Below are 27750 nucleotides of genomic sequence, written 5' to 3'. Positions count from 1 at the left end.
TATGGCTTAATTTTTTTTTCAATTTAGAAATAAGGGATTAACATTTTAAGTTATTTGAATACAGAATATTAACAAATGTTTAGCAAATTCATCTTTGCAATATAAAATGACAAAACCAAGAAAAACAAATTTAATGATAAAAATGGATTCAGATCTTTTCACGTAATTGCTGAATCAGAAAACTAACAAAAGTTAAGAGCTGTCAGTAAGTTTTTTTTTTACTTAATAGAGAGATGTTACAGTGGTTTCTTACCTAGAAAGCAAATATTTGAGATAATATAATAATTTAAATTAATTTTTGCAATAGTGGGATGAAGTTGTAAATAAGCTACAGTTTAAAAAAAAGAAATTTAAACCAAAGAGAACAAAATAGTTATGGAAGTCATAAATATGTAAATCATACAAATTTAAGAATCAGTTCAGTTCCTCATTGCCAACATGGCATTTATGTCCCAGATGAGATTCCGTAATTGGTCCATAATTTGTTTCAGCTGTTGATTCTTCTGTTTGAGTTTCTATAGAAAAGAAAAGATAAAATTCATCAGAAATGTTTAATGAAATATGCATCATTTACTTTTGACATTAATTTAATTAGAGTGATATGGATGAGTGATAACAACTAGGTAAAATGATATTTACTTGTTTATAGAGAAAAATCAAACAGAACCTGACATAATTAAACTATAAATTATAAATGATGAAACTATAAGTAACTAAGTATGGCACAACATATTTCCTTATACAACTAAACATATTCTATCAACAGCAACTTAAAAGTTGAAACAAATGATACAATGTTCTTTATCAATTAAGAGTTCCTGAATACCCTAAGTGTATATAACATGGCAAATATGTTGAGTCACACTTCTCCCCTCTAGAGAATTGAATAAAATTAGTAGTCTTGGTTTTAGGCCAATAACTTACCTCTGGGGCACTAAAATCACTGGATTACTTATATCTAATCAATTAAAGATTAAACATTTATTAGGTGGAAATAGTATCACTATAAGGGTCAAGCAAATTTTTGCACTGTTTTTTGTTGTAGATTGTTATTTTTTTCATTGGGCAGAGTCACTTCCTGATGTGGACATTCTACCAACAACTGCAGATCAGCATTTATCTTACTTCTGACTCACCTGTAACTCTACAAGGTGAAGGAATTTATGCTGACCATGGCACCAGTCAGAAGTCTGAGGCAGAACTTATACTTCCTGTCCTCTTATGTCAAACTGATATTCACACTTCTCATATTTAAAAAAGTTTATACAAAAAATACATACACACTTAAATAGCACAAATATGAGTGACACATCAATCTTTCCAACACTTCACTTTTAAAATACTTGGATTTATGGTTTCATTTGTGTGGATACACCCTGCTTTGGTGCTGAATCCTGTGCTATTCTTGTCTATCTTCTCATCTATATTATCCTTCCTCTTTACCTCCCTATCTTCTACTCTCCAAGGATCCACTCAATACTCTGGGAATCTTCTTGGTCTTGTAACAATATGCCAAAAGTACTAATGGAACACAAGGGTTATTCATTCGCTATCCCTCATTCACACCAAATAATCAATCCATTCTCTTTTCTAACGAAATATTTCCTCTATGGTATCCCTTACACGACTTTCTGAATATAGGTCATCATTGGAAATAGGCTAGAGCTTAATCTGTAACTATCATATGTCTCTTTTGGGTTGTCTACAATTTTAATTCCTCAAAGATTGAGGCATTGCCGCAATTTCAAAGGTTATGTAGAATATTTTAAAGTATGCACATGCATATAACAGAAAGCAGTTCAGAATCATGAAATTCTCTATGTATTATCAATCCAATTTCTTCCATCTACTCGATTTTAAGCCTAATTCATGATCCACATGCACTGCTTATCCCTAAGAGGACACATATATTGAGATACAAATTCAATGGACTAACTATTGCCAATGTATTATAATATGAGCAACAGACAATTTTCTTTCTAATTTTATTTTTCCTATTTAGATTATTAGGTTGATTTTCTTTAATTCATCAATCTCAGTGCACAGGCCCTATGAAATTCTGGAATCGGAGGCAATCGGCACATTATCACCTACAAACAAGATATCATGGAGGATTTCATGGTGATGAACATTTTTGGTAAAAACATGCCTATTTTAGGCTTCATTTGATATTAACAGAGTCACTGAATAGTTATCTTTGTGATTGCATTTGAGGAATGTTAACATAAAAAATGAGATACTTCTTGCGGAGAAGACCTTTTAATGTTAGTTGTTATCAAATACTTTTTCATCATCACTAAACCATAAAACTAAAAGACTTTTATTTTTTTTCTGGACCTTTTAGTCAAATGTTTGACTGTAAAAACTTCATCTGCTGTAGCTAATCACTTACAAAAATGTTTTTTCTCTTTGCATATTTTTATCAACTATCTTGATATATATATCAATTATCAACTAACTACACCTATAGTTGATTCTCAAAAACATTTGGAGAAAGCTGAGAAAGCAGAAGGAAATATAAACCTGACAAAGTGGAGAAGCAGAAGAACTGGTGTGACACATGGGTTTGAGAAGGATGGGTTGACAATGATCTCTTGAATAATCATCCCTGTACAACTTATTTATATTACTCCAGCTACGAGAACTGTATCTTTTAAGATCTATTCCCTTGGGCAAAATTGTGAAAATCTGAATGTGTTTCTTTCTTATAAAGAAATATTTCTACAACTCTTGAAATAAAATCATTTTTATTTATAACCTGGACAAAAATTTAGGCTAGAGGCATCCAGACATAGAACATCAAACATATAAATCCATCATGTCAAGCAACTATTCTTTAAGATATGTGTCCATCCTGCAGTTTAGATCAAAGCTTCTTAAACTGTGGGTCATGACTCCATATAAAGTCATGTACCTGAATATGTGTATATGTGTGTATGTGTGTGAAATCACAAAATTATGATTTATTCTCAGTAAATGTTTGACTTGTATACCTATACTTTTATACTCAGAATAAATAAAAATTTCTCAGGTGAAAAAGGGTTGCAAATAGAAACAATTTAAGAAGCCCTGCTCTATATGCTTAAAATTTTTAAGGTGCAGTTTAAAAACTGCTCCCAACAAATTTTTTTTGATAGAGTAGTAATATCAGTACTCATAGAAAGTGACAGGTCAAATGCTAGAAAAGCAAAAAGAAATACCCACATGGTGATAAAATGTTAGGGTTGGCTTCAATATAACTTATACTGTGCTCAGAATATGACTCAGAACAAAGATTTTCAGTCCATATTATACTCTATTGATGAGTTTTTAAACATGCATAATAAAAACCATCTGTTACAAAGTATAAACTGACATTCTTCTGCTCATTCCCAAAAAAAAAGGTACTTAGGTTACATTGAAGATGATGTTTTAATAAATGGTTCATCTAAAAGAATCTCATCTATAAAATAGGAATAATAATATTTGCACTGCTTATTTCAGAGCTGTGAAGGAAGGCACCTGGAAAATACTAAGTACTAAAATAAATAAATATTATTACTGACTGCAAATACTGACATATGTCCTACTAACTGTCCCACTCACGGATTTCTAAATTCTAAATGGATTCTACCTAGTAGAAAAGAATCAAAAACAAAGACTTATACTCTTATATAAAGAAAAGGCCTGGACACGTAATGTCACTAGTATAAGGAACTCCCTGGTGAAGATGATTCCTGTACCAATTCAGATAGTACCTTCTTTGCAGCATCCAGTGCTAGAGAGTTGCCGGATGCATTGAGAATTAAAGTCACTTGCTCAGGAATACATATTAAATACATGTCAGAAGCAGGACTTTGACCCATGGCTTTCCTGGCTTTGAGGCCAATGGTGTCTACTAAGCCAACCTGCCTCTTCCTACATAAGCTATATAAAGACAAAATTTTAATATAACATGGCAAAAAGACACTATCCTAGAAATATTTTAATTTATTCCTTAGTTACTGACACATTTTTAAGCATGTATCTTGACGGCTTAGTTACATTTTAGACTTGTCAGCCACACTGTCAGAAATAAAACTAAAATACTAGCATGTAGAAATATGTCTTAGAATGACAGACAGAAAAATGTAAATTTAAAATCAGATAACATGAAAGGAATCCATGAGAAAATAGTGGATTATTTTATATTACTGTAATGTAATAGCTTCTATTATTATGAATAAAGTTTGTTTTAGAAATATTGTTCTAAAGAGTTTATTTGACAAATATTGTACAATAGCCAAAAGCTTATTCACTTGTGCCTAATCCCCAGAAGCTGTGAAACTTCTTCCACCTGTACCTTAATTTAATCTCTACTCTTCATATTTTGCTCCTGTTATATTTTAAAGGAAGCTCACTCCAACAAGAGAGGTCTTCTATTGTGGACAAGGGTAGAACTACTGTAAATTCATATTCCCTATGCCAAAGAGAAACTCAATAAATGAGAACCCCTTGAATTTCCCTTTCACAAACCTCTAGAAAAGTCTGTAGGGCATACAACTTCATGATTTTTACACTTTCAAGCTTAATCACCTTGGAAATTTTTTTAATGTACTTTATAAATGTTTATGAAATGAACAAGAGAGAAAAACATTTTTTTAACTCAAATAAGACTACTGTTTTAAAGAGTTTACTTAAAATGTGGTACCCCATATTGTTTCCTGAAAACTAAAACTGCTTATACTTGTGCAATTACAGGCAGATGTATCTTAAATAAACAGACATCTCCCTAATTATAATGAAGGATTCTATTAATCAGCTGATTGTAGAAGAGCAATTTAAAAAATTGTCTTGGACAGTTTTCTACCCTAAACTAAACATTATTCTATGAGTAGTCTTTTCAAATCTGTAGTAAATTAAATCTAAAACTCTCCAGAATAATTCAAATAACCTTGACTGGTAGCTCTATCAGACTACATTGAATAAGAACTTTTCAAAGACACTATGAATGAAATGAATAAGAGAACTTTCTTCTTAGCCAAGGATATTCTAGATGTCAATTTAATGTAAAAACAAAGAAACAAACCCTCTCCAAAAAAAAAAAAAGTAGCCTTTTGGGGTGAATGGAAGCAGATGATACATCCTCAATGCTACATACATGACAAATGCTTATTCAGCTTCTGCTAAAAGACCTCCACTGAAAGAAAACCTATTACTTCTAAGAGGAATTTTTTTAAAATTTTAATAGCTTTTTATTTACAAGTTATATGCATGGATAATTTTACAGCATTGACAATTGCCAAACCTTTTGTTCCAATTTTTCCCCTCCATCCCCTCACCCTCTCCCCTAGATGGAAGGATAACCAATACATGTTAAATATGTTAAAGTATAAATTAAATACAAAATAAGTATACATGTCCAAACCATTATTTTGCTGTACCAACTGTACAATTAGCCTGTGAGGGAAATCAAAAATGCAGGTGGGCAAAAATATAGGGATTGGAAATTCTATGTAATGGTTCTTAGTCATCTCAGAGGAATCTTTTTCATCTAAATGTTAAAAAAATTTTTTTCTGACATCAAATCTAAATTTTCCCTGCCACAACTTCATACATTGCTCCTAATTCTGACTTTTGGAATGATGTAGTCTCTCTTTCATATTTTGTCGTATTTGGAAGACAACTAAAATAACCTCACCTCAGTTGTTTCTTCTCCAGGATTTTCCACTTAAAAGATTTGGATTTCAACCATGACTTAACTACTAACTATATTCTCCCTAAATCTATAATAAATTAAATCTGAAACTCTTCAGAAGAATCCAATTATATATGATCATCATCACAGTTCAATGTCTCACATCAAACTGGCTTGCACTGAGTATGCTTTGGTCCTTAGTTTTTTCATTTGTAAAATAAGGAAGTTTAAAGTCCATTTCAACTCATAATCCTAGACCCAACCCCACTCCAGTTTTGTTTATTTTTTTCTTTAGTGAAAAGTACAGTGAAATTTTAGTATATCTTATAATTTTTACATTTATCATACCGATCTTGTTATGTTTTACCTGTATATAAAGTAGGCTGAGTGCATGAATTTCTATCTATATTAGAATTTTTGATAAGGATGGTAACTAGAAATTGAACCTTAAATCCATGAAGCCTCTTATAATAGAAACCAATAAACCAGCAATTCCTTCAGTTATTAAGCATGACAATGAGCTTTTCAATGGGTTTAATATACCAAGGTAAAAACCATTAGGAAGTGCTAATTTTTCTATCTGCTTTTTCTATGTTATCAAATTACTTCAGAGTTGGTTGCTCCTTGCCCATAAATCCGTATTTTACCATTGACAGATCATTCCCTGAGAAATGGATCGTTCCAAGTACTGATATTCTCTTCATTTTTGTAATAATTTTTATAAACTGGTGGAGTTGAAGAAAAGGGAGTAAAGGAAAGTAAAGAAGGAACATGGTAACACAAGGGAGAAAGAAGAAATAGGTGACTACAGATAAAATACAGATCATAGATTTCAAGGCAGAAAGGACCCTGACAGTCTTCTTCTAATATAGTTACAATTCCCCTCATTTTGCAAGATGAGGAGGCTTGAAGTCCAGAGAAGTTAATTGACTTGTCCAACATTACAAAATTAAGTGTCAGAGCTAAGACCTGGGAATTAGACCCATGGGCTTCAAGTGTCGCATCCCTTTCACTGGATCATACCTAAACATTCTGAAAACTCTAAAGAAACACAAATAACATTTGATCAAAGAATGACAGTTTTAAAGGACTGCATAGACCATATAAAAAATAAAAGTAACATGCAAAAATACTAAAAATTAATTGTCATTTTAAAATTTTATCTCATTTGATCAACATACTCAAATAAGAATCCCATCTACAACATTCCCAAAGAATTCCCCAAATTCCGTTTTTCTTTAATGAACTCAAGTTCAGCAGACCTACTATCTTTCAAAGCAACCCTTTTTATCTGTAGATAATTCTAATAGCTAGGGAAAAAATGTCATTGTGCTGAGATTAGATTAACTCTTGCAGTTTGCACAAAATTTATGGAAGGAGATGGATTCAGACCCATATATTAGAAAAAAAAAAAACTTTTATACAGGGCCTATCATGATGAGGTTCTTCACGTGCTACGTACTTTACAAATATTTAATTTTCACAAAAACCTTTTGACACAAGTACATTTATCATCCCATTTTTATAACTGAAGACTCTGAGGCAATCAGGGATTTTTTATTTAAAATGACTTGCCTAGGACCACACAGTTAGTTTGATGTGGGATTTGAATTCTGGAGTTCCTGACTCCTAAGTGCTCTATCAAGGGAACAACCCAGTTACTATTAAATGAAAAGGATGAAAAAGAAAAGAAAAAAAATTGCTATATAGAAATTGTGTATGTTAGGCCAAGCTGCAAAAGCTTAGCACTAAACAGAATGAAATCTTAAAATAAATTAGTATTTATATTTTAATGTTGTTATCTTTATCCCTAAATCCTTCCTTCCTCCTACCTTCTCTATTATTTGAGAGGACATCATCTTTTCAGTCCCTCAGATTCCCAAAGTACAAGTCACTCTGAACTCTTCACTATTTCTCTCCCCACATATCTAAGCTGTTGCCAATGCTGATGTTTTCACCTTTCTCACTGTTCAAACATTTTCACCTCCACCTGACACTGCCACCAATCTAGTATGTATAAGCCCTCATCAACTCACACCTTGATTATTACAATAGTCTAATGGTAGGTCTACCTGCTTCAACTCTCTTCCCACTTGAATCTATTCTCTAATCAGACACTAAATGGGATTTTCCTAAAGCACAGGTCTGATCATGTCACTTTACTATTCAATAAACTCCAGTGGCTTCCTATTGCCTCCTGAAGCAAATACAAAATGCTCTTTTTCAAAGCCCTTTATAATCTAGACCCTTCCTGTCTTTCCAGTCTTTTTACACTTTAATCCCCAACACATACTCTTTGATCCAGTGCCACTGACCTGCTGGCTATCCAACAATACTCCATCTTTAGGATTCCAGAATTCTCTCTGGCTGTCCTCCATGCCTGGAATGCTCTCCTTTCTCTGCTCCATCTACTCCCTGGTATCCTCTAACTCTTAAAACCTGACCTTCTACAAAAAGCTTTCCCTAACTCCTCTTAATTCCAGGGTTTTCCCTCAGTTAATTATTTCTTATTTATTTTGTATGTAAGGTATTTTGGATATATTTACTTGCATGCTATCTCCTTCATTAGATTGTTATTTTCCTGAGGGCAGGGGCTGTCTTTTGCCTTTTTTCTGTCTTCCCAGTGCTTAGCACAGAGCCTGGCACATGGTAAGCATTTAACAAATGTTGATTAATTCAACTTATGGCCATAAATTATATACTTTATTTACCTTTGACTTAGGAATAGATAAATTTGTAAACAATTTCTCATGAACTATCTTTTGACTTTTCTTATTCTTCTCTAAAATTTTTCTTTTCTTCCTTCATTTGCCAAAAAATTATTGGGAACTCTTGCTCTCCTTAGTCCCTTATGAATATGGAACAATCTGAGCAACACTCTACACAGTGTATATCTAAATGAAAGGCATAATGATTCACAGTAAAGGCACATCAAACTGTTATATTTTTATTCTGGTGCTGTTTCTACTACTTTTGGTATAAAAATATACTGCGTATCTAATAAAAGGCTTTCTATACTGTCAGGAAGAATGAAATTCTTTTAACATGAGTTTATTACCTTGTTTCCAATCTTTTCCAAGTTAGGTGAAACATCAAGAACCTTTCAAAATAAAACCTTTTTCCAAAATTAGAACTCCTTTTCCATTCTTTAAAAAAAAGTTAAACTCAAGTTCTAAGTAAGAAATATAATCATAAAATCATGGAGCCCTTAAGTGGTCATGAAAAGCAGGGGTTGGCACACAATAAAATTTTACATAAAAAAATGTAAAAAACATTCTGAGTTTGTGAACTCTATAATAACAGGCAATAAAGAGAGCAATCATGTGGGATGGATACTGATTTTGGACTGAAGTATGAGCTTTAAAGTAAAAAGACAATTTCTTGTGTAGCATAAACTAATTCTAAAAGCAGTTCACAAAGACTATTCCAAAGATATTTTAATAGTGGCAGTACTGTCATCGAAGGATATGGAATCAAAGTCATAGAATCAAAACTTTTGAGATAAAAAAGGACCTTAAAAATTATCTACTTTGAAAAACAGGAGTAATTAGTTGAGTACAGTGGATAGAGCACCAGCCCTGGAGATGAGTAGTTCAAATGTGGCCTCAGACACTTGACAATTATTAGCTATGAGACTGTGAGCAAGTCACTTAAACTCTTACTGATGTGACAAAAAACAAAAACAAAATGCTCATTTAGAGGAAACATACTCATGATTTTATATATATATATATATATGTGTGTGTGTGTGTGTGTTAGAAAATGTGGAATGTTCTAAGCATAGGCTTAACAATTTTACTCTCTTGACTAAGTTCCAGTGGTTCCCTATAGTCTTTGGACTATAGGGGATTCAGATGAATCTAAACTTCTCTGTGGCTTTTATAATACTTTATATAGTCTGGTCTCTTCCTACCTTCAAGTCTTCTTACACATTATTCCCTTCTACATACTCTATGAACTTGGAACACTAACCTTCTTGCTTTTCCTCAAACAGGATACTCCTATCTTTTTACTGGGAATCCTAATGCCTGAAAAGTTCCCTTTCCTCATCTGTCTCCTGGCACAAATCTCACCTTTTCAAGAGGCTTTTCTTTCTTGCTCCTTCCAAATACTAATTCCTTTCCTTTGATATTACCTACAATTTATTTTGTGTGTGTGTGTGTGTGTGTATGTGTGTGTATGTTATAAACAAACAAATATATCTGTGTATGTGTCTGTCCATCCATCCACCCTTGCTTTCCCCCGTTAGAAATGAGAATTCTTTAGGAGCAAGTACCCTATATTTTTCTCCTTCATATCTCCTGCACACTTCACATAGTAAGTGTTTAATAAGTGTTTGTTATCTAATGTTATAAGAAAAGTTTTAATAATACTCTGCTGATGATCAATTTTGCGTCTCACATTGACTTATTTTTCAGGATAACACTTAATTTCAGTCATATTACACCTTGTTTTTTAAAAAGAGGCTTATATTATCATACATTCAAAGTGTGATTCTCAAAATATGATTATGGCAAAGAGTGTCAAGAAACAAATTAGCATACAAGTAAAATATTAAGAGCCAAAACATGTCACAGAACTATCAAAAGTGAAACTGACAGCTATGCTTATTAGTGGTTAGAAAATGTAAATACATTTTCATGACTATCTATGATTTAAATATACAATCTTGCCATTGATTGATTTAACAGAGCTTGACAGTTGCTATTTTCAAAATTCATCAGCTGTGCTTAATTTGATACTTTCACAGGTGAATGTGTAAGTATAGAAGATACTTTAAAATATATGTATGCAAAATCACAGCAAGCTACTTGATATTTATGCCAAATGTGACACTCTATCCAAATGCTTTAATTCTTAAACACATATTTTCAATTATACCTCAACAAAATAAAAACTACTCACAAACCTTTTCCATCACAAATAGCAATTTAAAAGAATTTGTAAAATAAAAACTGCCTTCATCTATGTGATTAAGATTAGCTTCATTTCAACCTAGTGAAGAATATGGAATAGGAAAAACAAGGTTAATATAGATTAATAGCCAATATCTTTACCTTTTATTAAATGGTGGATTACATGTAGGCTCTATTAGACTGTGAGCTCCTCAAGAGCTGTGAATCCTTTTGCCTTTTGCTTTCCTTATATCTCCAGCACTTAGTATAGTGCCTGACACACAAAGGTGCTTAATAAGTGTTAATGACTGAAATACCTAACCTTTAAAATTCACATCTTTATATTTTATTTAGGAAAGAACAAGGTGATATTAAATAATTTAACATTGGAGTTATTATGTAGCAGTTTGTTTCAAACTTTATTTTCCCCTAATTTTAAATATTTAATAAGCATTTAATCCAGAGGTTTAAACACAATCAAATCAACAAGCATTTATTAAAAGCATTTAACATGTGACAAGCACTTTGTTAAGCCTCAAGGATACAAAAACAAATGAAACAATCCCTACTCACAAGGACAATATTCTATTATATGTTTAAAAAAAGGAGAAAATAAAATATTTACAGAAGGAAAGAGGCAACTAACATATATATGTAAAATGTTTTGATTAAAAACAAATTAGCAGAAACTCATAGTTTAATTAGAAAAAATTCTTCTAAGAACTTGACAAGACCCACCAAATTTTCATATACTTTACTACTTAGTGAAAAATTGGATTTACAAAGGAGGCATAAGAGGCTAATGTTGGAAACTATACAGAAACCTTACATTTCTACATCATACATGCTTTTTTCAAGAGTCAAGAGGTACTAGATACTATGAATACCAAATAACACCACAAAAAATGAAAATAATAAACAGATAACATATTAGTAAAAAAGGAATCTTTTCCAAACTAGACATTTGTAATCAGATCAGACACAATAGAAAAAAAGAAAAAAACCAATACCAAATTAGAAAATGAAAAGGTATGGAAAACATATGAAGCAATTCTAACATGTGACATTCCTTCAAGTAAGTTTGTGAGAAGGAAAAATGGGAATTGGATAAAATAACAAATTTTGATATAATCTATCATGACTTCTGAAGTCTGATTTGTTGTGATAAGGAGGAAAAATAAAAGCTTAGATGCTACCTCAATCAACCCACACTTAATCCCTTTGACAATGAAGGGATTTAGCAGACCAAGAGCAACACAGGTTTACAGATTAAAATTTTAAAGAGTAGTATGGTGGAAGAGTATGAGCAGTAGTGCCTCATAATGGAGGAAAAAACAAGTTCAGTAAAGTATAGTGGGAGATCTAAGTCAAATAATTTCAGGGAATTTAAGGATGAAACTGAAAAAAGGATAAATAATAAATAAATAAAGAGATATGTAATGGATGTGAATAGACTTCAACATACTACAAATTAAGGGTAGTATCAAAGATGGGTGGTGTGCTTCCTGGTTTCCACAATGGGGAAAAAAAAATCTAGCCCAAACTCTCAACCACAAAAAGGAATTTCAATGAAAAGTCTGATGAGAGAAGATTGAATAAATGAGCATTAATTAAGTGCTTACCCTATGCTAAACACTGTATAAGACCAGAGAATACAAAAGTAAAAGTAAAGATAATCCTTAAATATAAGGAATTTATGTTCTAATTGGAGAATGGGTGGTCAAGGAAGAGCACTTTAGCCCAGAAAATTACAGTGGTGTGAGTATTGCCTAGGGTGAGTAAAATGGCACATTCCTTCCCAATGAAATGGCAGTTTATTTGAATATAATTCCATAAAAGAAGTAAAACGAGGGGGGAGAGGGGAAAGGAGGAGGGAGGGCTATGGAGATCATATTTGGCAGTGAGGAAGATAGATTTATGAGAAAATTCTGGGAGATTAAGTAGTGAAGGGGCCCACTTGAAATACTGGGTCAGGTGAGGTACTTATCAATTAAGTATGCTATCTTGAAATGTAACAGTACTAACAATATCAATGATAATAAATAACTAAATGAATGATGGGGAAAATAAAGGCTATAGTAATTCAGAAGAGCTAGGGAGGATAATAGGTTGAAACAGAATAATTTTAATTCCCTCATTTTTTATAGATATAGATCATATAAAGAATTTAAGGCTCAGCATGACTTGCCTATTTGCTTACACAAATGTCAGAATTAATACTAGAACCGAGATCTTTCGCATTCTAAGTCCCTTACTCTATCCATACTCTGAATCAATGTTTGAAAGATAAACAATTGGGCTGCCTGGAGAAAGGGATGAAGGGAGTGAGCAATGTGAACATCATGGGAAGAAGAATATTTAAAATCTATTCTGAACATAGGAGAACAGCTAAACCATAGCAGCAGAGAATAGCAGGAGACAAAGTTGAAAATGTAGGTTAGGGACAGATTGATAAGTGCTGAGTTCAAATCTTGCCTTGGACTAATGTGAGATCCTGATCAAGCCTCTCCATTTAAAGGAAATATTTGATCAACAAGGTCTATATCTAGTAGGTACTCAAGAGTTTCTTTATCTGTAAAATGGGGTATGTAAGAGGAGATAGTGTTAGAAGAAAAAAAATTATATGATAATTATATATTTAAAAGGAATAACATATGCAATCATGTTTTTTTTTTAAATTTTATTATGTTATGAAAAGACTTGTTTTATTTCATAAACCAAAAACAAAAGAAATTTTAAAAAGAAATTTAATAGCAATAAATATAAAGTCTTGAAAAAATATAACTATCTTGACAAGTCTTTGTGAAGAGAAACAGACTTCAAAAACAGCAATACGAGTAGATGAAAGTCACAATTTTAAAACAGAAATGAAATCTAGATGAGATCACTAAATAGATTTTGGTGTGAGCTGATTTAGAATGGTTGAGTCAAACTGAAATAGAACTGGATCCCTAAAGCTTGCACACTGACTTAAAAAATGAAAACTGTTAAACCTTTTCCAAGTATATTTTAATCAGGTTCAAGTAGCACTGGGAAGTTTTGCAGACCAGGAGTTCTAAACCTCTTTTCTTTTAGAACTTTAGTTTATTAAAGGCACTTTGACTTATGGTCTCAAGATTCTATTCCAATTTTATCAACAAAACAGATTCACAAATATTTATTGAACATGTAATGTGGTTGATAGTCATGGTGGTAGATACAAAGTAACTGTAATTCATGCAAACTAACTTTATATAACTGAGTTTCCTAAATGGCTGATGCTTATTCTCTCAAGTACTAAAACATATATTTTTAAAAGCTTTTAATCATTTTGTTAGCTATTTAAAAAAACAGTTCTACTCAATTAAAACCTTTTAATTTTCCCACTGCAAAAAAGAAGTAAAACATTTTATGTTGCTTGTTCCAAATGTTTTTGATATTTTAAAAAAGTAATTACTGAATAATCAAGGAAGAAATAAATAAAATGCAAAATGTTTCCCTGACATCTCAAATATTATACAGTATAACTCATAATGTTTTCTAAATAACTGAAGGTCATTATTATAAACATCAACTATTATAATGTGTTATAATAGTTTTTTTTATCTCCTTTCCATTTTCAGGAATTTTCTTACAGCTATCCACCACCTCTAAAAAGATATTTTCTATTTTTCGCTTCCATTCTCCTGTAAAACCAAACAATTAAGATGTTAGGCTTTAAAAAATACTTGTGGATGTCCTGACAAAGCTTCTAAAACAAATAGGAAAAGAAGTTTTACATGAATTTCTGTGCTAAGTGCATATCTTGACCTGTGAGAATTATCTATTTTGATTATTATCTATTTTGGTCAATTTAAGGACTGTTTTTGCAAATTTCTTGTTTTCTATTATGATAAAAATAAAGTAGCTGGTAAATGATCTTTGGATAAATAAGATATTCCTTTCAATGACTCCATAATAAGATTTTTGAGCCATCTTGAAACCACTTAAATATTTTACTAATAATTCTAAAATACAAAAAGAAAATGTAAAATAATCACTCACTTTATTTACTTCTGCTATTTCTGTTCTTTCTTCACTAGCAAAACGAAGTTGGCCAGAAGCACCACGGTCATCATTCTTTGAGCCATCTTCTTCCACATAAGGAATAAGTTGCTAGATATGGGAGGGAGAGAAGGGAAGGGGTTAGATAAAATGTGTAGAATACAACTAAAACTCAAAAGCTTAGAATAATGTTGATATTTTGCAGTATGTAAAGTAATATATTTATTTAAAATAGCACATAGAAAAATTTTACTTTCATGAGTTTAAAAATATTGAATTTGTTTAAAAATTATTATTTTATTTATTTATTTATTTTCCTGAGGCAATTGGTGTTAAGTGACTTGCCCAGGGTCATACAGTTAGGAAGTATTAAGTGTCTGTCTGAGACCAAATTTGAACTCAAGTCCTCCTTACTTCAGGGCTGGTGCTTTATCCACTGCACCATCTAGCTCCTCCCAAAATTATTATTTTAAAAAAACCACTTTTAGGATAATAAAACTAGAGCTGGCTAGAAGAAACCTTGAGAAGTCATTCTAGTCCAATTCCTTTGGTCACCCAGTAATTGAAGTGACAGAATTGAAACTCTAGTCTTGATCCCAAAGTCGAAGATTTTTTCCACCAAAAAGATCTATGTCTTGTTTTTGTTAAGTTGTGTTAAGGACAATTTGAAGTTGAAGCTTAGTTGAACCAGTTATAATCAAATCGCAAAATTAGGATTTTGCAAGAAAAGCTCTAAATGTTTTCAATAAATTTCAGAACAGAATACCTCTGAAAATAAACTTAGTTTCCATTATGAATTTTATAAATCTCCATTTAAATAAAATCAATCAATTTAATCAATATGATCATACTTTTAGGTATTAAATAAATGTTTACTGAAGAAGAAAATAAGGATATTGAGAAATTTACTTCCTTACCTTTGAAAACAAAAGTATAAATTAATATGAAGAGCTACCAAAGAGAAGTATATACTCAATGTAATTGAAACATATCTCTATTACTCAATTTTATCATATATTTAAACAATTATTTTACACTATAAAAAAGAGAAATAATACAAATTTTAAATCTGAATTAGTACTAATAAAAATCTCGAGGAGGAAAATAACTACATTTATACGCCACTTTGAAAATTAAAAAAAACTTGTATGAAAAGAAGCATTTTTAAACATTTCTAAAAACATTTACAATTCTATTGCTGAATAGGTAAGACTGTGGATAAAGTGATTTTAAAAATCATAGATATGAGAGATGAAATTAGATTTGGCTTAAGTTCAAAATTCAGAGTATCCTGTCTTATATATAGGTCACATGATATATAATAAGTTGTTTGACTAATGTATTTCAACATTCTTATTAGAAATAAGTGCTTATATGCTCCTAGAGGGGTACTCATTGCTATCCACAGGTTTATTATAGCGATATAACTACCTGAGTGAGGGGGGTTGGATGAAGAAGGAATAGAGATGCTGAATGATTAGCGTTCCAGAAATTAACAGGGGAAGAAAAAAATTGAACAAATCAATAAACTATCACTTGAATTTTCTTTTGGTCACAGTTTTATAGAACATGAAGAATTAAAAAAATAAATGCTTATAACTAAATACACACACACACACACACACACACACTGGGGTGGAGCCAAGATGGTGGAGAGAAGACCCATCTTTGCACTCTTCCTGACATCCCTCACCAACACCAAATAAAATCTCTGAATTTGTTTTGGAGTGACAGAACCTACAAACATTTGCAATGTAACAAATTTCCAGCAAAATATATTTTGAACAAACTTCAAAAAAGGTCTGTTTCAATTGGGCTGGGGGGCGGGAGGGGCAAGATAGAGGTGGTCAAGTGTATGCAGTGCAGAGATTCAGGACAGCTGGGAAATCTATCGGGACACTTAGCCAAAATACAACAGTCCTCTGTCCTGGTCATAAGCTAATGGATCAGCAGATTCTCTGTGATACAAATACAAATACAAAAGGCAAACAGGAGCCTCTGAATCCTAGAATGATGCAGGACTTGGTCAAGCTCATCTAGCACCATACATCAGCATCAAAGACCAGTGCAGCCACTGTCTCTGTAGAGGAAACTTGGGACAATCTCCCTTTTGCCTTAAGAACAGATCTCCACTGTGAATGCCCACAAGGCATTCACTACTCTTGTGAATATCAATATTAATGTCCACTCTGCATTCACCACTCCCAGTCTCTCCTAAAACCCAGGCCCTCAGAGAAATCTCCAGTCAGTTTTTTTTTGCAGTGCTTAAACCAATTTTACCAAGCTTACCTCTGTCTGAGGTCTTCAGAGATCTATGGCCATCATTTCATGGAACAATGGTTTCAATGCACAGTAGAACATCAGAACAGCCATGTGCAAGCTCAAGATCTTTTATTCACGTATTCACATCCTGCCCCTAGTTGACCTCCTGCTGACTCCCAGTGAACTCCTGATGAACTCTGGGTCAAAGAGAGCTACTTCCTTGTCCCCATATCTTAAATAGGGTCTGTGAAGTCACTCACATAGCCAATGACAGGAGACGCTCCCATTATTGATGCAGATCTCAATGTCACCAGAGTTCCCACCCATGAGGAGGTCTCTGTTTATTCATAGAAACCACTTACAGGGTCTCAGACTTCAAAGCCTCTTTTACTTCCTGATTGTGCAATGCCTGACTACTCCTCTGACCCTTACACTCAACCTTTTTAAAACAATGGACCAAAAACCAAAAAGAAGTCTGACCATAGATAGTTTTTAATGGAGAAAAAGAACAGACCTCAAACCCCGAGGACATTAAAAGCAAATCACCTCCACATGAAGCCCTAAAGAGTGATATGAGTTGGTTCCCATCTCACATGGCTCTTTTGGAAAAACTAAAACAGAATCTTAAAAGAGATAGAAAAAAATGGGAAAAGGAAATGAGAATATTGAAGGAGAATTTGGAAAAGAATACATACAAATCATCTAAAGAAAACTCCTTACAAAATAGATTTAGTGAAATGGAAAAAGAAAATAATTACTTGAAAAACATAATCTGTGAAATAGAAAAAAAATCCACTGAACAAGCAACACATTTAAAAATCCAATTGGCAAAATGCAAAAGGAGCTAAAAAGGGTAACTGAAGAAAATAATTCACTAAAAATTAGAATTGAACAAATGGAAGTGAATGACTCAATGAGGCATCAAGCATCAGTCAAACAAAACCAAAAAAATGAAAAATAGAAGAAAATGTAAAATACCTCATTGGAAAAATAACCAATCCAGAAAACAGATCTAGAGAGACAATCTAAGGATTATTGGGCTTCCTAAAAACATAATGGGAAAAAAAAGCCTAGACATCATTTTTCAGGAAATCATAAAGGAAAACTGCCCTGATATCCTAGAATCAGAAAATAAAATAACCATTGAAAAAATTCACTGATCACTTCCTGAGACTCCAAAATTAAAACTTGAGTAATATATCGTGGCTAAATACTAGAACTATCAGTTCAAGGAGAAAATATTGCAATCAGACAGAAAGAAACAATTCGAATATTGTGGAGCCATAGTTATGATTTAGAATGATATTATTAGCAAATTATCAGAACAAAGGATTGTTTACTTCTCAGATTTGTGGAGAAAGAAGGAATTTGTGGCCAAAGAAGAATTGGAATACATTACTGAATACAAAGTAGATAATTTTGACTATATTAAGTTAAAAAGTGTCTGTACAAACAAAACCAATGCAGAAAAGATTAAAGGGAAGCAATAAACTAGCAAAAAAAATTTTACATTCAAGGATTCTGATAAAGGCCTCACTTCTAAAAAAAAAAAAAAAAGGGAGAATTGATTAAAATTTAAAAGAATTCAAGCCATTCTCCAATTGATAAATGGTCAAAGGATATGGACAAACAATTTTCAAATGAAGAAATTGAAACTATTTCTATTCATATGAAAAAGTGCTCTAAATCACTATTGATCAGAGAAATGCAAATTAAGAGAACTCTGAGGTACTACTACATACCTCTCAGATTGGCTAAGATGACAGGAAAAGATGATGACAAATGTTGGAGGGGATGCAGGAAAACTGTGACAATAATACATTGTTGGTAAAGTTGTGAATGGATCCAACCATTCTGGAGAGCAATTTGGAACTATGTCCAAAGGACAATCAAACTCTGCATACCCTTTAACCCAGCAATGTTTCTACTGGGCTTATATCCTAAAGAGATCATAAAGGAGAGAAAGGGTCCCACATGGTTAAAAAATGTTTATGGAAGCCCTTTTTTCAGTGGCAAGAAACTGGAAACTGAATGGATGTCCATCGATTGGAGAATGGCTGAATAAGTTATGGTATATGAATGTTATGGAATATTAGTGTTCTATAAGAAACAATTAGCAGGATGATTTCAGGGAGGCTTGTGAAACTTACATGAACTGATGCTAAGTGAAGTGAGCAGAACTAGGAGATCACTGTACAAAGCAACAAGATTATATGATGATCAATTCTGATAGACATGGCTCTTCTCAACAAGGAGATGATTCAGGCCAGTTTCAATGATCTTATGATGAAGAGAGCCATTTGCACCCAGAGAGGACTATGAAAACTGAATATGGACCACAACAGCGCATTTTCACTTTTTTTGCTGCTGTTTGCTTTCATTTTGTTTTCTCTCATTTATTTTTCCTTTTTGATCTGGTATTTTTTGTGCAGCACGACAATTATGGAAATATGTATAGAAAAATTGCACATGTTTAGCATATATTGAATTACTTGCCATGTAGGGGAAGGAGTGGGGGGAAGACAGGGAAAAAATTTGGAACACAAGGTTTTGCAAGGATGAATGTTGAAAATTACCCATCCATATGTTTTGAAAATAAAAAGCTTTAATTAAAAATATATATACCCATATGCCACAAATAGCAACCATGTTAAATATAACATTAATCTTCTTTAGATAAAGATGAAAATCAGCATATTTCAATAGTTTATACTGAAATAATAGATACAGAAAAATAATTACTCCAATTAATACTTAAGTCATAAACATCTTTTTTTTCTGATAACTGCCTCCATTCTATACCACTAAAACTTACCTCTATTGGGATAGGATCCAATCCTGCACAGTTTTCATTGCATTTATCATAAACTAATCTTAGTTTCCGGAAGAGGATGGAGAGTTGACGGAGATGATCTTGAAGTTTGCCTAACCTGTCCTGATATGTTGCAGTGTGATAAGTGACACCATTTGGTAACTGGTTAATTAGAAAAAAACAAAAATAACAGAATAAATACTTAATGCATTGAAATTCCAAATATTTTCTTCAAAAAAGCCATTAAATAAAATAGAACCATTCTTACAATTATCATATAGGATAAAAGGACATGGAGAAATTACCATTTGCATCTATGAAGGGAATAACCATCCTAAAGAAATAATGGCTCCATGAAAACTTAAAAGTCAACTTGCTCCTATAAATAAAATAGGGAGATCTTTCATTAGCCCTTTGACCTGACACAAAACTTTTGTTACAACATATTTTTATTTCTATAAATTATCCATAGAAGCAACTCATTTATCTGGCATACATTCTTGTTCTTAATGCATTTATTTAGTGCTGGAAGAATATAAGAAAATAAATATGGTTGCTGCTCTCAAGGAACTTACAGCCTAGTAAGAGATATTGATATAAAATGTTATTATAATGTCAACTCTAAAATCAATGAGCTTCAAATGATAAACATTTGTCATGAAGTATAACTTTGTAGTAAAACTCCTAGGTAATACAACATATTTTTTTTTTTTTTTTGTAAACTGGTCATGCATGTGCCTGATGCCACTGCTAGTTGGCATGGAAGCTTTGATTTTCTCTATTTCTAACTTCAGCTATTTTTTTGCCTACATCAGGCAATCTAGTGGTCCTTCAGGCCTGAGAGTATTGGTGCTGGCCTTACTGAAAACACTTATTTGGCTTTAACTCTTCTACAACTCAGAATGTCCAATCTCTAGTCCATTATCCTTGATCTCCCCATGGGGGGCCTCCTACTATGATCATGCACCACCATACTCAGCAGTAAGATGATATTCTACATTCAATTGCACTGTATTTTGTAACTTCTGAAGTAAATCAGTTTGAAAAAGTACTATTTTAACATTACATAGAGTTCTCCATATACATGTAGCTGCTCTACCAAGTTAATTAAAATTGGAAATGCTGAAAAATACTTGGCTCTATTTAAAAGTTAAATGTGTAGCTAAAAATACCAATTCACAAATATCCAGACAAAACTAATGAGACAATTAAGATGCTCAAGGAAGACAATAAAATGTAGTTCTTACCTTAACATTTTGTTCAACTTTATTTTAAAAATATACCCAGTAAAGTCTGCTACTTAAAACTTCATATCAATTTTAAGTACCCCAAAGCTATATTATATATTTATTATACCCATTTCTAGCAAAAGAAATAAAAGGAAAAATAAAATACAGATATGGACATTAAATGGAACTCTTACCATGAACAAATGGGGGGGTAGGGAAATATCTCAAGAGGAATGATGAAAAAAGAGGAGGAATTAAAGAGAAAAGAACTTTCTTACCTCAAATTACTTAAGAAAATATGACCATCAAAGTTACTTGGTACTTGTTTGTCCTTAGTTCTCAAAGACAACCAAGGACATCATAGAGGTGATGCCTTGACATGCAAGTCAACTTGATTTAGCTGAGGGAAGACTGTTCGAGATCATTACCTCATTTTCTTCTCTAAAGCCATCTGGATTTAGTGGACAGATATAGATCAGGAAGATGGGAGATGGTCTGGGATGCAGTGGGAGACTTTGGCCTTTTTAAGCTAAAGTCTTAACTTAGTTTGACTGAGGCAATCACCTATTCAGTGATTAAGGTTGGGTAAAAAATTAGTTTAAAAAGACAAAAGTAGATATATGCAAAAGACAAGCTAGTCAAAAAATAAATAATTCAGTATTTAATAAATCTTATAACACAAAATCCTTGGAGAAAAACTCACTATGTGACAAGAAATTTATGTTTGGAAAAAAAATAAGCATCTTATCATCTCAAGTTGCAAATGGATACAAAAAATGGATGGCAATATCATTAGTAACTATGGTCATGGGAATTATTAACTAAATAAATGTTGGAACTGATCTTAAAAACAAAATGGAAATATATATACATACACACATTTAAAATTACATGAAATTGAAAGCATTTGCAGGTCTAAAATATAACTAAGATAAAGGGAAAATTCTGATTAGAAAATGTCTTAAATAAACGTCTAATACTCTACATATATATAGAGTATTCAACAATCAATCAATAAGATAACTTATCACATTCCTCCTACATGCCAGATACTGTGTTGACCAGAGGATATATGAAAAAACAAAAACAAAAACAAACAAAAAAAACAATCCCTACTTTCAAGATGCTGACTGATATTCTATTGTAGGAGATACCATGTACATATGTAAGTCTACAAAGAACATATATAAAATAAATATAAGGAAATTTATAGTGAGAAAAAAATTAACACAAATATTTGTGACCAAGAACATGCTCAAATATAGAGGTTCTCAAAGACCCCCTTTAACTTTTATAATTTATTGAGAATCTACTCACCCAAGGAAGTTTTATGTATATCACACTAGAAATATAACTATCTCAGTATTACTATGAAAATAGGTCTGACTTCACAGAGCGGCTAAAAAGGTTATAAGGACCCCCAGAGGTCTACAGATCACACTTTGAGAATGAGTAAGTGAGCAAAAGACATGAAAAAATAAATTCATGGATGGTTCTCAAAAGAATTGCAAACTACAACCACAGGAAGACTGATCCATACTACTAGTAATGAAATTCAAATTTTGAAACAACCACTACCAAGAAGCTTCATTTCACATTTAGCAAAAAATAAAAATTACTTTGAAGGAAGATAAGTTCACTCTCCTGCTGGTGAAGCTGTGAATTAGTCTGATCAATCTTTAAAATCAAACAAACAAACGAATGAATGTATGTTAATTTTTTACTGTCTACATTTCTCAACATATCTCCCTCTCTGGCTATTCTTTGCAGAGTAAATGAAAAACAAGATGCTTAAAGCAAAACTAAACACATGAAAAAGTCTGACATATGGAGTATTCCACAGTCTCCTTTGGGGCCAATCATTCAGTTTTAACTTCTATTATTGTTCTTGTTCTAATTATAGTGTATGAGGAAGCTAGATAGCTCAGTGAAGAGAGCACTGTATTGAAGACCCAAGTTCAAATCTAGTCTCAAGACACTCTAGCTTTGCCCACTCTGGGCAAGTCATTTAACCTCGATTTATCCTAATCCACAGGAAAATGAAATGGCAAACATGTATGTTTGCCAAGAAAACCCCATGTGGGATGATGGAAAGTTAAATATGATTGAAGAACAAGATAGTTACAGTGTATACTGTTTCCTGGATGTGCTTACATCTTTATATTTATTCTTTCTTAGATTACAATAATATTCCATTATATTCATCCCTCAATTAAAGATTATCTACTTTGTTTCCAATTCTTTGCTACCACCAAAATATACATACATATTCATATACATATACATATATATTCAAAAGCTTTTTAATTGTACATACATGTGTGTGTGTGTGTGTGTGTGTGTATTTTGGTATATTCTAAGAACCTTTCTATTCTTGACCTCCTTGGGATATATGCTTAAAAATATGGATGTTTTAATCACTTTTACAGCACAATTCTGGATGACTTTCCATTGTGGTTGGACAAATTCACTACTTTATCAAGAGCATATTAATGTGTCTCCCTTTCCATAGCTTCTCAAACATGACCTATCCCTTTCTCCTGTTGTCTTTTCTAATATGCTGGGGCTAGAGGTGAAAGTGATTTTTAAAACCTGAACTTTACTTGGAACATTGAACCTATGTTTTGTACTTAACAACACGTTTTATAATTCTTCTTTTGTGAAATGTTTGTTCATATCTTTTGTTCATTTATTCATTTGAGGAATAGTTTTTATTATGTGGGTATATGTGTATGTATGTGTATACACACACACATATAAATATATATACACACATATTTACATGTCAATGTTAGTTCCCAATTACCTTGGATATCAGAAACTTATTAAATACAAATTCTTCCCCCCCCAAATATAATATTTTCTTGTTTGTTAAAGATGAGCTTACTTTATCAGTTTCAAAAGCTTTTTAATTGTACATAATTGCAGTTGTTTACGTTATCTTTTGTGGTTGACTCCATCCTAAACTTAATTAAAAAGCCATATTCTGACCAGAGTTATGAAAAAGATCTGCTCTTTTTAACTAAATGTTAAATACTACGATCATTAATATGCAGCCCACATTTCAAGTTTATTAAAGTATGAGGTGTACAATGTTGGCTTCAACTTAAACTTTTGCCAAAAGTCTTTCCAATTTTTCCAACAGTTCTTTTCAAATAAGGAGTTCTTATCCCAAATACATCATATTCTTAGCTTGATCAAAACACTGGTATACTGAACCATCATTATCTAAGCTGTTCCATTCATCTACTTTACTATTTTCTAAAAGAGTAGCAAATCTTTTTGATTATTCTGTGACAATAAAAACTGAAATCTCAAAGTGCCATTTTCCCTACATTCCTATTTTCAAGTCAGCACACATTTATCTTGCTAAAAAATGGAAATTAAAAAAAAAAAAGGCAAAAACAATCATTGTTCTCCAAGAACCCAGTCTGATGGGGGAGACAATATAAAATAGTTTTGTATAAACAAGATATACAGACAGTATAAACTGGAAATAATCAGAGGGAAGACACTAGCATTAAGTAGAATTAGGAAAGAATTATTATAGAAGGTGAGATTTTTAAGCTGGGATTTAAAGGAAGCTTGGAGATGAGGGAGAGAACCACAGGTATGAGAACATCCAGTGAAAATGCAATCCGAAGGAGAGTCACTGCACAGAATATCAAGGGAACAAATGTTATTGAAGTGCTGAGTACATAAAAAGGATTAGGTGTAAGAAGACTGGAAATATAAGAAGAGGTCTAGAAATGAATGACTTTAAAAGACTTTAAAAGTCAAACAAACAGGTCATGGAGATGAAAAGGAGGCATTGAAGTTAACTGAATAGGGAAGTGCCATCAGAAAAATCAATTTGACAGATGAGTGAAAGATAGACTCGAGTGGAGAGTGACTTAGAAGAAGGGAGAGCAAACAGTAAGCTATTTCAATAGTTTGGACCTAAGGTGATGAAGGTTTGCACCAAGGGGAGGAGAGTAGAGATTGAAAGAGAATGGTTGAGGATGACACTTAAGCTGAAAACCTGAGTGACTGGGAAAAAGGTGCTGTTTGATAGTAATAGGAAAGTTAGGAAAATGATAGGGCTTAAGGGGAAATATGAGTTCAAGTTTAAACATGTTGAGCTTAAATACTAAACAATGAATTTATGATGTCTGGTTGGAAGAGGTCAAGTGAGAGATTAGGGTTGGATAAATACATGTGAGAATTATTTGCATAAAGATAATTGAATCCATGGGAAATGATGAGTTCAAGAAACAAAACAATATATTGTGAGAAAAGAAGGCAGGATAAAGCCTTAGGGAACAGTTACAATTAATAGATGTGACCTGGATGAAGATTCAAAAGAGAAGTGAGAAAGATAGGAGAACCAAGAAATAACAGTATAAGTGTCAAGAAGAGGGATAGTGTGATAAAAAAAAGACAAGGATTAAGAAAAGACCCACTGGTAACTTTGGAGAAGGTTGCTTCTGTTTCACAAGGTCATGTCTTGACTTATGTGTGAATTGGATTTAAGTGAGGCAGAGTTGCATTCATTCTCTCTGGAGTCACCAAAGTCCAGTGACAAGAAAAAAGTCAAGATGACTAGCAATAGCCCCAGATGTAGTAGATGACTTTGGCGTCTTCATTATCTGACCAAGCTCTAAGCACTCCACAGTGCCTGATTCAGCTGTCTACATGGTTATAGGAACAAATTGTTCTCCCACTTTGCTGGGGGAAATCTTCACATGCTTGGGTAGATATCCCCTAATTCACCAAGGGAATTGAGGCTTGTTAGTTACCTTTAATCTGGTTCATATCTGCTGAGATAATTTATCAGGGTGTGGCTTGGGACCACAAGTGGTCCCACAGCTGGGGTGCTGGTAGACACCAAAGTTAGATAAGCACCCTGAAAAGGGCTTAGCAATCTCTCATAGCAGAGGTGCTAGTCTTCCTTGAACAGCAAATATACTGTCATGAAGGAGCAACAAAATGATAAATATTTGCAGGATAAACAAAAAGTACTAAAAGGAAGACTCTTGGAATTAAACTGGATGACAGACAGTAACAGACACAAGAAAATAAAAACAAAGCATGGGGAAAAAATGAAATGTCATTTGAAAGCTTTATGGATGAAATAAGATGTCAAATTTTGAAGTTTTTTCATATGTAAAGTGCTTTAGTAGAATATTAAATCCTTAATAATTTACATAAACTTTAAAGCTAGTATCAGTATCACAGGGAAACAACATATAATACAACTAAAACATTTTTTTCCACTATCCCCATGACTGGAATGCTTTCCCTGACTCTTGACTTCTCTAGTTTTCTTCAAATCCCAGCTAAAATCTTACCTTCTTTAAGCTTTTCCTGGACTCCCTCCATACCAGTACTTCTAAGCTTACCACCAATTTCCTCTGTATATATGCCATATGTATATGGTTTGAATATATTGCTTACTCGACTGGGAATTCTTGAGTGTGTCCAGCATTTAAAAGTCTATCACATGATAAACATTAGGTAACTAAGTAAGTAGCACAGGGATCAGAATGCTGTTTTAGTTACCTGCCCAGCTGTGTCTGGGACAGGATTTTGATCTCAGATCTTCTTGACTCGAGGTCTGGGGCTCTGTCCAACTAGCCAGGAAGCTCCTTATTGGGATGTGTGAGAATTGGATTTAAGTAAGTAACCCCTGCTTCTGATTGGAGAGTGGGTCCATCAACTACAAACCAAATATCTTTTTTTTCCTCACCGGGATATGCTGACTTTTCCACCTAATACTCCGGTTCAGCTTCCTTTGGTGTTTTGTGTAAATTTTAAACTTCTTTAATTGCACCTGCGGCATTTAGCACTTAGTACAGTGCCTGGAATACAGCAGGCCCTTAATAAATGTTAAATATCCAAGAGGAATAGGGAAATGTGTTTAGAAGAACTGCACCCCTTTAATTAACCTATATCAGATTGTTCAGTCCCGGAAGAGGGAGAAAAATTTGCAGCACAAGATTGTGCAAAAAGTGAATGCTGAAAACCTACTCTGCATGTATTGGGGAAAAAAATACTATTAAATTAAAAAAACTAAATGAAGTCGTTGACTAGAACAAAGTTTAAGAGTGTTGGGTTTCGACCCTTTATTGGGTCATATAACTGAATATGGGGGTCACGAAATTGTGATTTATTATCAATAAATGTTTGATTAGTATGCCAATTTTATATATCTACATACAGAAGTCTCCTAAAAATTTCTCGGAGAAAGGGGAGTGGCAAATAGAAAAAGTTTAAGAAAGTCTGGACTAGAATAATACCTACCCACCTGCGTTGGTCAAAGGATCACACCAGATATCTGTAAAGCGTTTTGGTAGCCTTAAAACGCTATATAAACAGTAGGTTTTATTCAGCATCAGTGGGCCTCCCCGCCCTCCCTCACCTGCATGTTCCTGAGCAGCTGGAAGATCTCCATGGTGCGATACACGATGTCCTGCACGGTTTCCTGGCCAATCCGGCAGAGGGACGCAGTGTTCACCTCGCGGGCAGCCTGGGCCTGGGGACCCGTAAAGGCTCCGGGAGGCATCCCGGCCCCGGCTAAGGGCGGGGTAGACATGCTGACCCCAGCGGACCCCTTTTAAAGAGGAAGGACGGAAAGCGGCGGGGCCCACGCCTGGCAGCGCCGCAGGGAGAAACGCTCAGCTTTCTTAAACTGTGGCCCGCCAGGCGCCGGGGAGCGACCTCACCTCAGGGCCTTCCTCCCTTAAACGAAGGGTTAAACAAAATTGTACGGAGAAGCGCGGGGGGTTGGAGTTAACAGATGGCGGGAGAGTCAAAAGCAGCTCGAGAACAACTTCCAAACAATTACCACGGCTTCCGCTCTTTCGGGACGCTAACGTCCGAGTGACGTCATCA

The 27750-nt window shown here is 33.2% G+C and overlaps 1 protein-coding gene across 1 annotated transcript; it reads right to left on the bottom strand.

The window, feature by feature from the left end:
* On the bottom strand, window positions 1–27740 carry MED30 (mediator complex subunit 30). Its single transcript, XM_051971012.1, has 4 exons — window positions 27278–27740; window positions 19652–19810; window positions 14575–14685; window positions 1–515 (listed from the first exon to the last, which is right to left on the bottom strand). The coding sequence occupies exons 1-4, from the start codon at window positions 27449–27451 to the stop codon at window positions 420–422; spliced, it is 540 nt and encodes a 179-aa protein (XP_051826972.1). The 5' UTR covers window positions 27452–27740; the 3' UTR covers window positions 1–419.
* Window positions 27741–27750: the final 10 nt, after the last annotated feature.

This window comes from Antechinus flavipes, chromosome 1, assembly GCF_016432865.1.
Source record: "Antechinus flavipes isolate AdamAnt ecotype Samford, QLD, Australia chromosome 1, AdamAnt_v2, whole genome shotgun sequence".
NCBI lineage: Eukaryota > Metazoa > Chordata > Mammalia > Dasyuromorphia > Dasyuridae > Antechinus > Antechinus flavipes.
The sequence above is the reverse complement of the archived record's forward strand: the minus strand, read 5'-3'. Positions and strand labels throughout refer to the sequence as shown.

Excerpts from the sequence above, each read along its gene's own strand:
- MED30 (XM_051971012.1), bottom strand. The coding sequence starts at position 27,451 with ATGTCTACCCCGCCCTTAGCCGGGGCCGGGATGCCTCCCGGAGCCTTT. Across the intron at positions 19,811-27,277 it reads AGCTGCTCAGGAACATGCAG|TTACCAAATGGTGTCACTTA; the intron begins GTGAGGGAGGGC and ends CTAATTAACCAG. Across the intron at positions 14,686-19,651 it reads TGGATCCTATCCCAATAGAG|CAACTTATTCCTTATGTGGA; the intron begins GTAAGTTTTAGT and ends TCCCATATCTAG.